Source organism: Protopterus annectens, chromosome 3.part0, assembly GCF_019279795.1.
Source record: "Protopterus annectens isolate FY-2018-M chromosome 3.part0, PAN1.0, whole genome shotgun sequence".
Classification (NCBI taxonomy): domain Eukaryota; kingdom Metazoa; phylum Chordata; order Ceratodontiformes; family Protopteridae; genus Protopterus; species Protopterus annectens.
This window is the reverse complement of record NC_056731.1, coordinates 1,496,244,321-1,496,259,113: the sequence shown is the minus strand read 5'-3', so window position 1 is coordinate 1,496,259,113 and position 14,793 is coordinate 1,496,244,321. Positions and strand designations below refer to the sequence as shown.

General features: G+C 37.7%; 1 protein-coding gene across 4 annotated transcripts in view; it reads left to right on the top strand.

The window, feature by feature from the left end:
• The window catches only part of RGS20 (regulator of G protein signaling 20), a 910,627-nt gene extending 897,932 nt beyond the window's left edge, over positions 1–12,695 (top strand). For all 4 annotated transcript variants that reach the window (XM_044065515.1, XM_044065514.1, XM_044065513.1 and 1 more), the window contains one exon: positions 11,760–12,695. In XM_044065515.1, coding sequence (XP_043921450.1) covers positions 11,760–11,948 — 189 coding nt within the window. In that variant the 3' untranslated portion in view covers positions 11,949–12,695. The remainder of the gene's footprint in view (positions 1–11,759) is intronic.
• Positions 12,696–14,793: the final 2,098 nt, after the last annotated feature.

The window sequence follows — 14,793 nt, the reverse complement described above, 5'->3', positions numbered from 1 at the left end:
GACATGTATGGGCAGTCTATTCCAGAGTCTGGGGAGTCTCTGGATCAGGAACCTATCCCTCCAGCATGTTTTGTTCATTGTGATGACAAGGTTTAGAACCCTGGAGCGTGTGGCTCTGAGGGATTGGGATTTCTTTAAGTGTAGCATGTCCAACAGCTCTGGGTTTGACATGGTCTTGTGTGTTAGGCAGAGATCGCCTCGGAGTAGACAGTATGCGACAGAGTATAGGTGGAGATTTTTCAGACAGTCAGCATAGGGCATCTGCATTACACCTGCGATTCTTTTAGTGAGGTATTTCTGTGGCCTTTCCAGTTGTTGCAGATGTCTTGAGAGGTACATACCAAACGTGGCATTGTATTCTATAGTGGGTCTAATGAGGGATGAATACAGTGGGATAACGACCTCCTTTTTTCTGGATGAAAAGCCCTTAGTGATGAGGTGTGCCACATAGAAGGATTTCCTGACTGTTGTGGCAATGTGGTTATCGAAGGTGAGACCACTGTCCACCTGTGTCCCTAAGTTTCTTACCACACTTTCTGTGTTTAGTGTAGTGCCACCTATGTGGCAATTCACGGGTACATGTTTTTTCCCAAAGGGGATAACTATACATTTCTTGGCATTGAGTTTGAGCCCATGGCCCTGGCACCAAGCATCTGTTTCTGTAAAGTCCTTTTGTAGAATATCCACATCATTTGGAGATTCAATAATGATTCCTAGTTTGAAGTCATCTGTGGACTTTATTAGCCAGAGTCCCTTAGTGTTGGCCTGTACTTCAGAGAAGTGGATGACAAACAAGAGCGGTCCCAGGACTGAACCCTGAGGTACTCCACTTGTCACTTGTCTGGAGCTGGATTTGGAGTTGGCTACTTTTACAGTGTGGGTTCTGTTAGTAAGCCAGTTGGCAACCCATCGAGTGACATAGGGATTATTGCCCAGCTTAGTAAGTTTATCTATGATTCCAGAGTGGGGGATGGTGTCAAAGGCCTTGGCAAGATCCAGATAGGCTGTGTGGACCACCTTACCCTTGTCCATGGCTCTGGAGACTGATTTGAAGAAGTCAATTAGGTTCTGGAGACAAGATCGGCCCTTCACAAACCCAAACTGCATGGGGTCCAGTGTTTGAAGGTTGCCAATGTCTTTGTTTATAAGTTCCATGATAATACGTTCCATGGCCTTTCAGATCAGGCTTGTCAGACTAATGGGGCGGTAGTTCCTGGGATCCAAGGTAGATCCCCCCTTGTGGAGTGGGATAACTGTACCTGTGTGTCACTCACTGGGCACGAAGCCTGAGGTGAAGCTATGATTAAATATGACACTTAGGTGAGGTGCCAGTTCATTTTGTTGTTCATGTAGTACACAGCCTGGGATGTCATCTGGTCCCATGGATGCTGTAATCTTAGCTTTGGAGAGTGTGTTTTTTTACCTGTGTGGCCATTATTACCAGAATTTGGCAATTATTCAGTATTGAGATGGGCCCTTTAGGGGGTGAAGTTTGCACTGAATCGATCTGCCAGGATATTAGCAATATCCTTGGTTCAGTATATTTAATGCCATTCTGTTGTAGCTCAGAGCAGATCTGAGCATTGCCATTTAGATTCTTGACATAGCTATAGAATGCCTTGCGGTTGTCTTTAGAATCTTTGGCAATTTTATTTTCGTAACTTGCTTTGGAGGATTTTATGTGGGATCTCAGCTTCTTACTGAGGCTGGTAAGGGAGTTTTTTGCATCCTAGGATTTTCGTCTTTTGTGCAACAGTTTCTTCCTTTTGTTGAAAAGTTTGTTTATGGCAAGGGACCACCAGATTGGGTTCCTTTTTTTGGAGGAGAGCGTCTTGGTTCTATTGGGGATGGCACGATTCATGCACGAGTGGATGTGCTCAAACAGTGCCTTAGTGTAGGATTCAGCAGGCGAACTTTCAGTTCCCGTTTGCATGGGTGTCATGAAGTTTGTCACTTCTAACATGATTAGCATGAAGTTGACTTTGGAGAAGTTTTTTTACTGAAGTTGCCTTACTGGAGGGTGGGAGTGGAATGTGGATGTCAAGGGTGATTAGCTTATGGTCAGATCTGACCAATGAGGGGGTGACCATAGGTGTGGAGCACTGATTTCCCATGTTGGTAATGACCAGGTCTAGGATATTGGAGCCCTTGATGGGACTAAGGATTTGTTGTATCCAGGGTGTTGGAAATTATGAATTCCGAGAACCGTTGGACAAAGGTGTTGGTACACGAGTAGTTTTCCCAGTTAATTGCAGGACAGTTGAAATCACCCAGTATTAGGGTGTTTGGTTGTAGCTTAATATTTTCCAGTATGTTTAGAAAGGTGTAGTGAGAATCTTGGGGCATGGTGGGGGATCTCTAGCAAGCTACAATTTGGACTGCAGACTTACGTAGTGTTAGTTGCACCTGGAGAATTTCAGACACATTGTGTTGGGCAACTAGCCTGGTGTTGTGAATATGGACACTCCTCCACCTTTAGTGTTTAGGTCCTGGTTTGGTGGCCGAAAAGTGTGGTAAGAGTTGTAGCCTGGTATTGCAGGGATGCCCTCTGGAGCCTTGAACCAGGTCTCAGTTACTGCACAAATATTGAAGTTCTCCATTTTTAGGAGTGCCTTGAGAGAGTGCATTTTGAGGTTTAGACTTCTAGCATTGAGTAGCATTACCCTCAGAGTTTGCATGCTTGTACCTATTACAGTGGTGGTTTTGTCCTTTGAACTTTGCCTAAAAAGGCACTATAGGAGTGGCAAGAGCCTTAGCCAGTAACCTGAATCCCAGGGGTGACAGGTGCAGACCATCTCTGGCAAATCATCGTAGTCTGTCAATCATGTTGTCCCAGGCAGACATACTGGATCCCCTTTGAATGACACCAGAAACTTAGCCAATTGTTGAAGTCAATCATTTTGTCCTTATACTGTGATATCATTCTGGGCAAAGGCAGGATGCTACTCAGGGCTAGGGTCATAACTTCCTAGGCCACATGATCCGAGAGCTCTTCCATGTCTCTTTTCTTGTAGTCCAAGGAGGTATGTCTCAAGTCATTCACTCCAACATGGACAATGACAGAGTTATATTTGTACTTGTTGCGGAGTGACTTGAGTGCATGCGTTATGTGGTGAATCCTGGCACCCGACAGGCAGCTGACTGTAATTTTCTCCTTGTTCAGCCTGGTGAGTGGGACATCAGTGTGTCTGACTATAGAGTCACCTATGACTAAAGTGTTGGGTACGTTGTCTTGCCTTAGGGGCTGTTGTTGGGTGGCACACTGGTGTTGTGAACTATGTGACACTTTGGTTGTGATTGGTGCTGGTTTGTGTTTCAGCTTCGGAGGTCCTTGTTTCTTGGACAGGTTACTGTTAAGGGCCTCCACATATGTGGGTTTAGTTCTGCTATGTATGGCTGTTGGTGGTGTGGGTTTAGAAGGGCTGTGTGTTGCTTGAGGTGTAGTGTGGATGTTAACCTTCTCCTCTTGACTGTCTTGCACAATCTTGGGTGGAGAGAGCTTTGCTTCCAGTTTGGCTATGTAAGTGCATCTCTTGCAGGCTGTAGTGTTGGGTGGTAGGAGGAGAGGGTTGTCTGTGTACGAGGCAATTGCTGCATTGCCCCAGTATGCCCAGATTCACCAGGTGGACAGGAGAAATCAACAGAAGCTGACCCTTGGACATGCCTGGTTTGGTGCTTTTTTTTTTTTTGTAAAGTACAAGAGCTGTTTTTTCTTACCTTAGCAAGGTTCTTTGCATTTATAGGCTGTTTAGTGCCTATGATTAATTTCTCCTTATTAACAAGGAGAGTTGAGTGCTTGCATCAGTTTAAGACTTCCTAGTTTTTTCCAGCATGTTTTAAAGCAAGTGCTAGTCACAGAGATGCTTAAAGGTAAGATGAAAAAAAATAGTTTATCCTAAACACTGCAGTGTGCACTAGAGGGGTTAGATGTGAAAGTAGGTAACTTAAGTTTTACCTGTCTAAAAAGTTAAGTTTTAGTGGAGAGTCACTATTTTTAAAACAGAAAGACAGATTGAAAGGGGGTGGTCACTTTTGTATTCTGGTACTATGGAATAGAGTAGAATGGCCAATAAATTTAAATATTTGAAGGGGAGTGATTTCACAAAATGATAATTTTGTGCTTACACAAGCCAGTAAAAACAGAAAGGAAATGATATATATGGTCAAATTAACATAAGGGGAAGGCAACTAGAAATACAGTGGTGTTTAAGAACACTACAGTAACCGGGTGAGAGGGTGGGGTAAAAAATTTCTGCCTAACTCACAAGAGAGAGCTGTGGTCTCTTTTCAAGTTTTAATATGCAGTTAAAAGCAGAATACAAGTAAAACACAAGGTAAATAAAACAAATCACAGTATTCTAAATAGGAAAAGGCAATAAAGTAATATAACAAATCAAAAGCAAACTAACATTTCCACAGTAAAGCAAGGACATTCCGTGCACATATTATATGAATAGTACTTCAGGCTACTGAATTACACATGAATTCAAGGGGCTATTTGGCCATGCTATTAACAGTCCAGTTGAATTCTTCTTATCAATATGTGAACCTAATTTTCAACAAAATCCCAAGCTTCATATAAATTATGGCTATGAACTCTCTTGAACACATCTAATAATATACACCTTAGCCTTAGTCTGTACAGTAGCTGTCTAATGGAACAACTTGTACAGGAACCAGGAGAGCAGAAACTGGCAATACAAAACAGTTTACTAGGTAAACCTAATGAAAATTTCCTGGCAGAAATTAATGAGTAAAGATTATTAGTGTTAATGCATGAAGTAACAAAGCTGAGCATCTACAGGCATTCAGAGAGCTGTATAACATGAGTATACTGATGAATGGTGCAATAACAACAATTTGGACCTGAACGTCAATAAAAAAAAAATCATTATTAACTTCAGAAAATGCTCTGCCATCCACCTGCCCCTCAAGGTCAATGATGAAGAAGTGGAGAGAGTCCAAACTATTAAGTTCCTGGGGGTACACATATCAGAGGATCTTTCTTGGAGTACAAACACAGGCCAGCAAATTAAAAAAAAGCCCACCAGTGACTACACTTCCTAAGAAGGTTTAGAAAAGCAAAGCTCTCTATGAATATTCTAAACACCTTCTACAGAGGAACCATCGAGAGCATTATCACCAGCAACTGCACCGTATATTTTGGCAACAGGACAATGGTCAAAAGGAAGAAGCTGCAAAGAATAATAGGAACAGCAGAAAAGATTGTGGGCACTTGAAATGAGATGTAAAAAGAGGTCCCGCAAAATACTGAGTGACACTTCTCATCCAACGTTTGGTTGGTTCAATAAATTTGCATCTGGTAGAAGGTTACGGCGTATCCACAGCAGAATCTCCAGATTCATGAACAGTTTTTATCCAACTGCAATAAAACTTATTAATGCAGATGAAAATCTAAATGTTTCAAAACTATAACAGATTGTTACGCTCTCATTATTTTCCTTTTTTCATACAGTAATTCTGTTTATTTATTGCAACTAAAATTAATATATTCTCATTCAAGTGCAATTCCAATCACTTCCTTATGTGCAATATCACCCAATCTCACGTCTCTGTATAGTGTACATTTCTCTTCATGAGTTAATCATCTAGTATTCAGTGTTGTTCAGTGTATATAAAAAGTGTAAAAGAATGTGCGTCAGCTACTTAGACTTTTACTTTTTGTAATATAGTTATTGTTTTGTTTTTGTTTTCTTTAATACCTATCGTGTCTATTCTTTTTGTGTTGTTGTTTCCTGTAAAAGAGCTGACACTCAAAATTTCATTTAGGGAGCACTTGTGTTTCCTAAATGACAATAAAGTTTCTTTGAATCTTTCTTTAAATCTATTAGTGCAGTTTGACCTGACTGGGTACAATCTAAAAAGAGCTCACAAAAAGGTTGGTGGTATTTATTAACACTGGATTATTTATTTCATCTGTACTTTTATTGAAAAGCAATGCTTGAACCATGAATATAGGGAGGCAAGAATGATCAATATCCTTCTTAATCACCACAAATCCTCCAAAACTACCAGTTACTTTCTGGAAGATATACTGGTGTAGTCAGTGAATAACACTAAGTCCAAAGTAATCTGTCTAGGTAACTTAAATATTAACTGGTCCAAAACATCCTGCACACACATTACCTTTTTTAACTATCTGGTCTATACTAGCTAATAAACTCACTTTGCACAGCAGACTTGAACTACCCCAGAGAAAGTATCCTGGATCATATTCTGTGTTATCCAGCAAACATCAAATCAGCAGGAATATTAGCGAACTGTATCACTGACCATCATACCATATTTAACTTACAAACAATAGTAAAAACCCAACTGAGGTACTGGCCCACAAGGAGTATGAAAAGCTTCAACCAGGAATTCATACATCAGCTTAAGTCTGTCGAGGACTAGTGATGCATCAAGCAGTTGCCCTCCCTAGATGAGGCTATAAATGTCTTCACCTAAAGTATTTAAGGTATCCCCAACAGTGTAGCTCCAGTAAACAAAGGCTTTCAGAGTTAAAACGTGTCAAATGTGGATGTCAAATTTTCTTATAGCTCTCCTGGTAGAACAGGACAAAGTTTGGACTACATGCATTAAAATGAATCCATGCTTCATCTAAGCATTTCCAAATGTTTTGAAATAAAAGCAAAAGATCAACCAAAGACAGCAAAAAAGCTGCAATGATCAAGGCTCATTACTAATAAAATCTCCTAAGACATTTTGAAAGACCATCAACAATCTCTTGCACCCAAGAAATGTTCCCCCCTTTTTCCCCAGATGCCACCAGTAAAGAATAGCCAAACTATTTAACACAATATTTTGAAAATACTGTACCAAATATATAGGGAAATCCACTCGCGTGTTCCTATAATGTAGTTTCCATAACTAACTATTGTTTCCCATTTAGAAAACTTTTGTAAAAGACCAAAAGCTCATGGTCACTGGAATACGATGGCTTCCTGGTAAAATTACTATCACCATCACCGTCTCCATCCTATGCTGTGGATACAGACAAAGACACACCATCAGAGAAGGTGCTGTACCTACCCTGTGGATACAGGCACACAAAGATACTATCAGAAAAAGCACTGTGCCTACCCTGTGAATAGAGGCGCGCACACACCATCAGAAAGGGCACTGTGCCTACCCTGTGAATAGAGGTACACACATCATCAAAGACGGTGCTGTGCTTACCTTGAGGATAGAGGCACACACACCATCAAAGAACACACTGTGGATACTATTGAATGGTACTCCATTGTCTCATATAATAGATTTGGAGATGTCAAAAATTAAGAAGATTTTGCCAGTAAGTGGTTTTGCTATAGCAGAAACTACAGATTATATTAAAAGAGATAGAGGTACACTCATCACCAAAGGGGGTGCTGTGCTTACCCTGTGGATAGAGGCACACACACCATCAGAGAAGGCACTGTGGATACTATCAAATGGTGCTCCATTGTCTCATATGATGGACTTGGAGATGTCAAACATTAAGATTTTTGTCAGTCAGTGGTTTTGCCATAGTAGAAGCTACTGATTCTATTAAAACAGATCTAAAGTATTCCTCAGTGTTGTTGACTGGGTCATATAAATCAGGGCTGATACCTGTCCAAATGACTTCTGGCAACTCTAAAGTCTGAACAGCTAAATTCATTTTTTCAGATTATATTTGCATGTCAAATTAAATACCTGTTCATTATATTTTCTATAATGCTGTCCATACTGGACAGCAAATATTTTCCCTTAACAGTGATATAGTTTCAAAAGACCTAGATGAGCTTCTTCTGCTGCCTCTGTCTCTCTCTTTCTCTTTAAGATGTAGAGATGATCAGCCTTAAACTATTTAAAATGTATTTTCTTTATCCTAGTATAGTGATGCCATCCTTGCTGTATGCCACTTATACCTGAGGACATCTTAGTCAGTTTTATCCCTCCTGTGTCAGATATAATTTCTGTAAAATTCATTTGCCTTCTAATACAGTGGATACCTTGCAGTGTTTTCTTCTAACTCTGGCAATGTGAGTGCTATGGGACTGTTATTATATTACAAATATGTCTGCAAACTCATCACTCTTTAAACGCTTATATACTTTGAGAGGAATTTCTCCGAAGATAATCTACAAATCTAGCCAATTACTTTTGTGTAGATGCCTGTTGTATCTTTTTGAAAGACTGCTGTCCTTTATTTGTAAGGGTGTTAACAAAATAGTACTGTTTCCTTCTGAAGATGTGTTGTTTAAAGCGATAAACCCAGTGGCCCCATCACAGCAACTGTATTACATAGAAACCACTTACAATTTCAGTGCATTTACTGGTAGCAGTGTTCGCTGTTGCATATAATTCACCAGATAGTAATTTAATCAGATTTCTACTGAACCTTGAATACATATTTTGTTTTTTGATTTTCTCTTTTTTTCAACAGGTTCACTGGAAACATTACCCTAAAGCACACACACACAGCAGGCTCATCCAATAGGCAGTCTGATTCCACTCAATCCGCCCACCATTTATTTAGGACAAACTGTGTACCACCTCTGACATTGTGCTTTAAGTAAGTGTTAGGGGCATCCATCTTCATGTATTTTAGCCTGCATAGTGACTAGTCTGAAAATAAATGCTTCAGTGTCCTAGTTTGTAAGCAATAGTCTTATAGTCTGTAAACCCACCTCCACTAACATCCTGCTGGTCAGCTTTTAATCTTTGCTTCCTAGCAGACATTGACATTTACTCATACTGCACTTACTCAAACTATTTCTTTCTTTTATATTTTCTTCACTTCTTCTAGACTTGTTACTCCCATTATTTGAATCCTCCTGTCTTTCTTTAGTGAAATTGCATGCCTTCAAATAAGTCACCCTTGGTCCCCCCCTTCTTTTCTTATTTCTCCTTGCCTGAGACAGTTATTAAACCACTTTCAGCTCTGAGCTTGTACCTGTGCAGTCAACATTGACTCAGTGAACTCTGATGACTGTTTAGTGTGTTTTATTTTTCTATAGAAGGGTCCATGCAAGCAAATAGATATGTATGTAGCAGTGAAGTCTGCAGTTTGATAACCAGTCTGTGGACTATATTTTTTATGTAAATTATGAATATTATGGCAGCCTAAAACAAAGAACTGTGTTCACTATAACAGCTCCATTTTCTTAGACCATAGCCATCCCATTGGTACTTTCTCCTTTAATTGTGCTCCATTCATTGTTTTTAGCAGCCTACTGTCTCCCTTAAGTTTATTTCTCTTCTTGTATAACCACGTTCAGTTCTGAGCCAGTATTTTTCCAGTGCTATACTCCTTTCATCATATCTCTCAACTGTACAGATTTTCACAGATTGTCCATATTTTTGCTTCATATTTATAGTCCGTTTCTCATAAAATTGTGGTTTTCTGGCAAATCATCAGCAAATCACTGAGGAATGGAGTCAGAAAATAATGACATATATTTCTGTTGCAGACTTCATACCTTCAGAAAATGTATGTCAATGCAAAACTTATTTTGTCAACTTTCTAGGTTTGCAAGGGCAACATTTAAAACTTGGCCCTCTTTTTTGTCCTTTGTCCCCCATTATTTCTGGCTTTGTCCAGATTTCTTACTGTAAGAGGTTGAGAGGTATGTTCTGCATTCTGGCTTACTTTTTCTTATTGTTTGCTGATCTGTGGGGTTGGGTTTTCAAAGTCCATAGAAATTTCTGTACATTACAGAGTTGTTTAAACAGTCAAGTGCAATTTTTTACTGTCATCACCATTAGTCAGGTCAAGGTGATATTGGACTAACTCTCCTACTAAAACTGTGTCCTAGAGCAACAAAATCAAGACTTTTATCTATTACCACAGAGGCCTTTTAAACTGCATTGTCCCTTTTACTTATCTCTCTGAGCAGATTTGGGGCTGTTTAAATTCAGTCTATGATTGTTTTTTTCTCTGTCTCTTTGCCAAGTTTTCAACCCACTTTGTTTGTCCTCGCTAATGCTTGGGATCACTCTGCTCCCCTACCCTACTCCGTATTCCCACCCACCCCTTCTTACTCTACATTTATACTTACATACCACCATCCACATATTCCTCAAACCAATACCTTCAGTTCCCTCCACAAGTAAAACAATCAACAGAATCACTTCCATTAGTAGCACCTACTCTAGCTTACCACCCAAGACACTCTCTCTCAAACTGTCATAATCCTTGCCCCCTAAAACTATCAAATTACATCTCTACAATCAAACCAGTACATTCCTAATATTTTCTAATCCTAATTTACAACAAAGATAAAACGGAAGTTAAATAAGATGCCCCTAACTCAGATTATTTTACAGTTCCTCCTCACTCTATTAGTCTTCATCACCAATTATCAAATCTACCTTCTTCAAATACGTAAGAAATCAAACAATCCTCACAAAGAATATCAAAATCTATCCAGCCTGTCTTTATCCATAACACCCCATCTCTGTAAACAAACCATAGCTAATTTCTTTATCTATAAATATCTCAAAGCTAAGTATCCAAATTTACACCAAATACCAAAACAAGACCAAAATATAACTGGCCACACTCTTCCCTCTGTAAAATATCAGTTCAAAAAATTAGAGGAGATAGTCACCCCAACCCAGGTCCCACTGTTCTTAAAGCCATCAATTTCAACCTCAAAATAAACCAGTCACTGAATATATCTCAGCAAAAAAAAAACAGAACCCAAAGTCACCTTACTAAATATGAACCTAAGAAGTATATGCAATAAAACCCATGACATACATGCCTACCTTGCCACATATACTCCTGATGTAGTCATAGCTACTGAAACCTGATTAAAAAAAAGAAATAAAGGATAATGAGATCACCACCAGCTCAGACATTCTGAAAATAAAATAAATAAAATAAATAAATGCATTCCTTAAATGAAAATAAGGAATGTGTAACATATCTAACACAGCTGTCTCGCTTAGAATACAGCCTGGTAGCTGTCTTTAGGGATCGCCACAATTTAAAACAATTCTTTTCATAGTTTACAGCTGCAGTAGCTGTGCTTTTCAGTTGTACTGCTCTATAGCAAAGTGCTGCTGCAGCCTTTTGGTTTCAGCAATGTAACTCGCAGGGAAATTTTCATGAACTACACACTGGAACCCAATTCTACTATCTGTGCCTTTAATGTGATTACAAATGTTGCATGACTTGGGTCCCTTTCACTCCTGTCGTTCAAGTTTCCCATCATTTCTCTTCCCAGTTTCTGAGTACATGTTAATTTAAGGCTTTGAAAGTAAAAAAGTGACAGTAGATTAAAATATGACACTGAACATGGTGTTTCCCACTACAGATATTTACAATTGATGCTGAGCAAGCTGGCCATTGTAGCAATTATATGGTAAAAATTTAAAGTTTCAAAAGTTTTGTCCAAAGACTCTGCTGACTCATATATGTACATTATAAAGCATCAGAATCATATTCAAGTTACATTTTGTGTCATGATGATGATTGTATAACTGAAAATTCAGTGGTTAAAGGTAGATTTGCAAAACTTCTGGAATGAGCAAGACAGTGTTCAGAGTTTTGCAGTTCTCTAGTATCTTGCCTTTTTAATGTTGTTTAGATAACCATTGGAAATTGCTTATAGAAACACATCTGTGAGTCCAGATGCTTCATTTTTCAAAGGGTACTCCACAGACAGTAGATTAAAACAAAAGACTTAGTTGCATGTAACAGACAATATTCCAACATTAAGTTGCTAGCATGTGGGATTTTCTAATTTATTTTGTCTTTCTTTCAGGTCAGTTTGGACTCACGAGTGCGGGAAGTTGTCAACAGAAATATGGTTGAACCAAATGAACATTCATTTGATGAAGCACAGCTGCAAATTTATACTCTGATGCACAGAGACTCCTATCAACGATTCATGAACTCTTCTAATTACAAAGACCTACTTCAGTCTTTTAGTGAGAGTACACCAGAATCTTAGGAACAATTGTTCTTGGTTTTAGCAAAAGAAAATAAAAGCTGTCTTTGGGCTATTTATATCATTAGGGACATTAGTTCTATAGGATTTTCACCTGGAAACAATTCTCAGGCATATATTTTAATATGGATTTTAATGTGTCAATCTGCAGAGGGCTCAGAAATGGCATTTTTTTTCAGATCAACTTTAGAACGTCTTTTGACAAAGAACAGTGATAGAATTATTTATTAGTTGTTTATAAGCAGCCTGTAGCTGTTCTACAACACTGTTTATCATGTACTCAAAGACAGGCACTACAATAGTGGAAGTGCCTTGAACTTTCTTTAACGATAATACTTGGGCTAAACTAGATTTAAACCTCATGTTAAGTCTGCTGTAATACAATTAGGATGACATCATGGCTACTACTGGCACTTTTAGGAGTTGTACTTCCACTTGTCTTGGAGTATATAAATACATATTTGCTATTTTAATAAAGAAACAAATGTAGTTCAACTTTAAATATCTAAACAAATGGTTTGAATATACTGCCTATTATAAGAAAAGTTTTTTTCTGATGTATAAACTTATTTTACTATGAGAATTTCCTCATATTGCATTTGTTGGCAAATGTGTGAATGTTTATAAAAATTTATTTGAAGAATAGATTTCCAGTTTTATTTTGTAAATGAAAAACAAAACTGGTAAATGTGGGCATTTAAATTCATAAGAAAATAAAGCACAAAATTATTGGCACCCTTTTTATTTTTATAGATTGTGTATATTTCAGGATGTTTTTCCGTAAATAGGCTTTTTTGATGGCTATCAATTACATGACACAAATTATGTGAAAAAGACCCTTGCAATATATTAGACGTTACTTTTATCTGCTGTTTTCTGTACAGAAATGAACAATGTGAGCAGAATCCAACATACCCCATCAATAACTGTTCCTATAAGGCTTCGGCAGTATACAAACAACATATTATAAAGCTCTGACCTCAAAGGGAAAATTGTTAAAATTGTTATGGCTAGGCTTGTATAGGCCCTAGGGCCGATAGCCTAGTAACAACCTATGAACTTTATGAACCTATGAAAATGCATGCTTGGGCTCATTTCAATGATCACTTCTTTGCAGTAGGAATGAAACCTGTTTTTATCAGTTTTTGCCTTAAACCTCAGTAAGAAATCATCTAGTTAATGCTGACCAAAATATCACCAAAAGGTATGCAGCATGTGCAGGAAATACCATATGTTGCTGGATAACTTTTGCAGACAAGTAATACATGTGTGATATTACCTTGTAGAATGATGGAACAGCTGAAAATAAAGCAAATCTGCAGAACCATGTGGAAGGGTTACATAATCTACAGAAGGGATCCTTTTTTCATCTTTCATTTGTAACAATAGAATGATTCAACATGTTTCTAGTAATAACTACGGATGGCTCTGTTCTAAGACTCACAAAAAGTATATAGATCATTTAAAACTCTTAAATCGTCTTTGTGATTCCGGATACAAACATCTTAAAATGCAATCCTAAGTGTAAGATTATGTTCATAATACATATCAAATGTCCATAAAGATCTTCCTTATAAGCATTAACTGTATGAAACACCCCATCTCACATTTGACATCTCCATCCTTTCTACGTGAGTGTGGTAAATATTTATTGAAAAGAATTTCCCCTTTAAAAAAAACACTATCTTCTAACTTACACAATTACTGAAAATGTACATCATAATTGCAAAATTACACGATGATCCAAAGTATTTTCATTAATAAAGGAGGTATACCAATAAATTCCCATCTTCAGTTTCAATGCCACTTACACCCAGTAAATAGACAAAACAGTGCCTTGGCTGTTATCCAGAGGTAACTCTAATGCTGGGGTCTCACCTCATATGCCCAGCCCCCTTTCAATACATGCATCTTAAAATTTAACAAAAAAGAACATCACTGACTGATTATAGGTCACACTCACATTATTTAACTAGGATTACTGCCTGCAGTACAAACTAATATACATCCCAGATAAATCCAAGGCATAATAATTGTCTACCAGATATTAAGCAATTGTTGTACATTGTGCCCAATCTGATCATCCTCCCCACCCCAACCCCCCCCCAAAAAAAAAGTTCAGCATCCACATTTAGAAGCTTTTATACTAATGAAACACATTTTTAAGACTCTTGACCAGGAGGGAAAACCTCCAGTAAAGTAGCATATATGTTCAACAATGCCCCAGTCTAAAATCTACAGCTTACCACATTTATGTATTTGGTGCAACTCATCCCAAACAGGTGCCCTCTTATATATTTCAAACAATTGCCCTTATTTTAACTTACTAAAAACATATATAGAAAATACCTTTTTTGCACCATATGATCAACAACAAACCACTGACAAGAGACTTCAGACGGCACTAAGAAATATTTAATGTTAAGCGCTTTTCGTTTGATAAATTAAACAAACTTCATCAGACATACTAAAAATCTTATGAACAGTCTTATATAGAGTAGCAATTAACCAATCATTTCATCTAATGCACATATTAAATGAGCTAATTTAAAAACTTAAAAAGGACTTTTTAAAGAAATAGACACATTGACAAAAGCTCCACTCTCTCTCTATTAAAAATAGACATGTAAAGGTTCAAGCTCAGTATAACCAAAACTGTACTACTAATATTACAACTAAATACAATTAATATTATGTATATAAACATTAAACATAATCATAAATACTGTCATGAAAATAATGATAAAAAATAATAAGAAAATATAGTGGTAAAAAATGTATATGTATAAATAAATATGTAATGAAACAATTTGAGTGTAAAAATAAAAAAAGAAAATCAAAAGTAAAA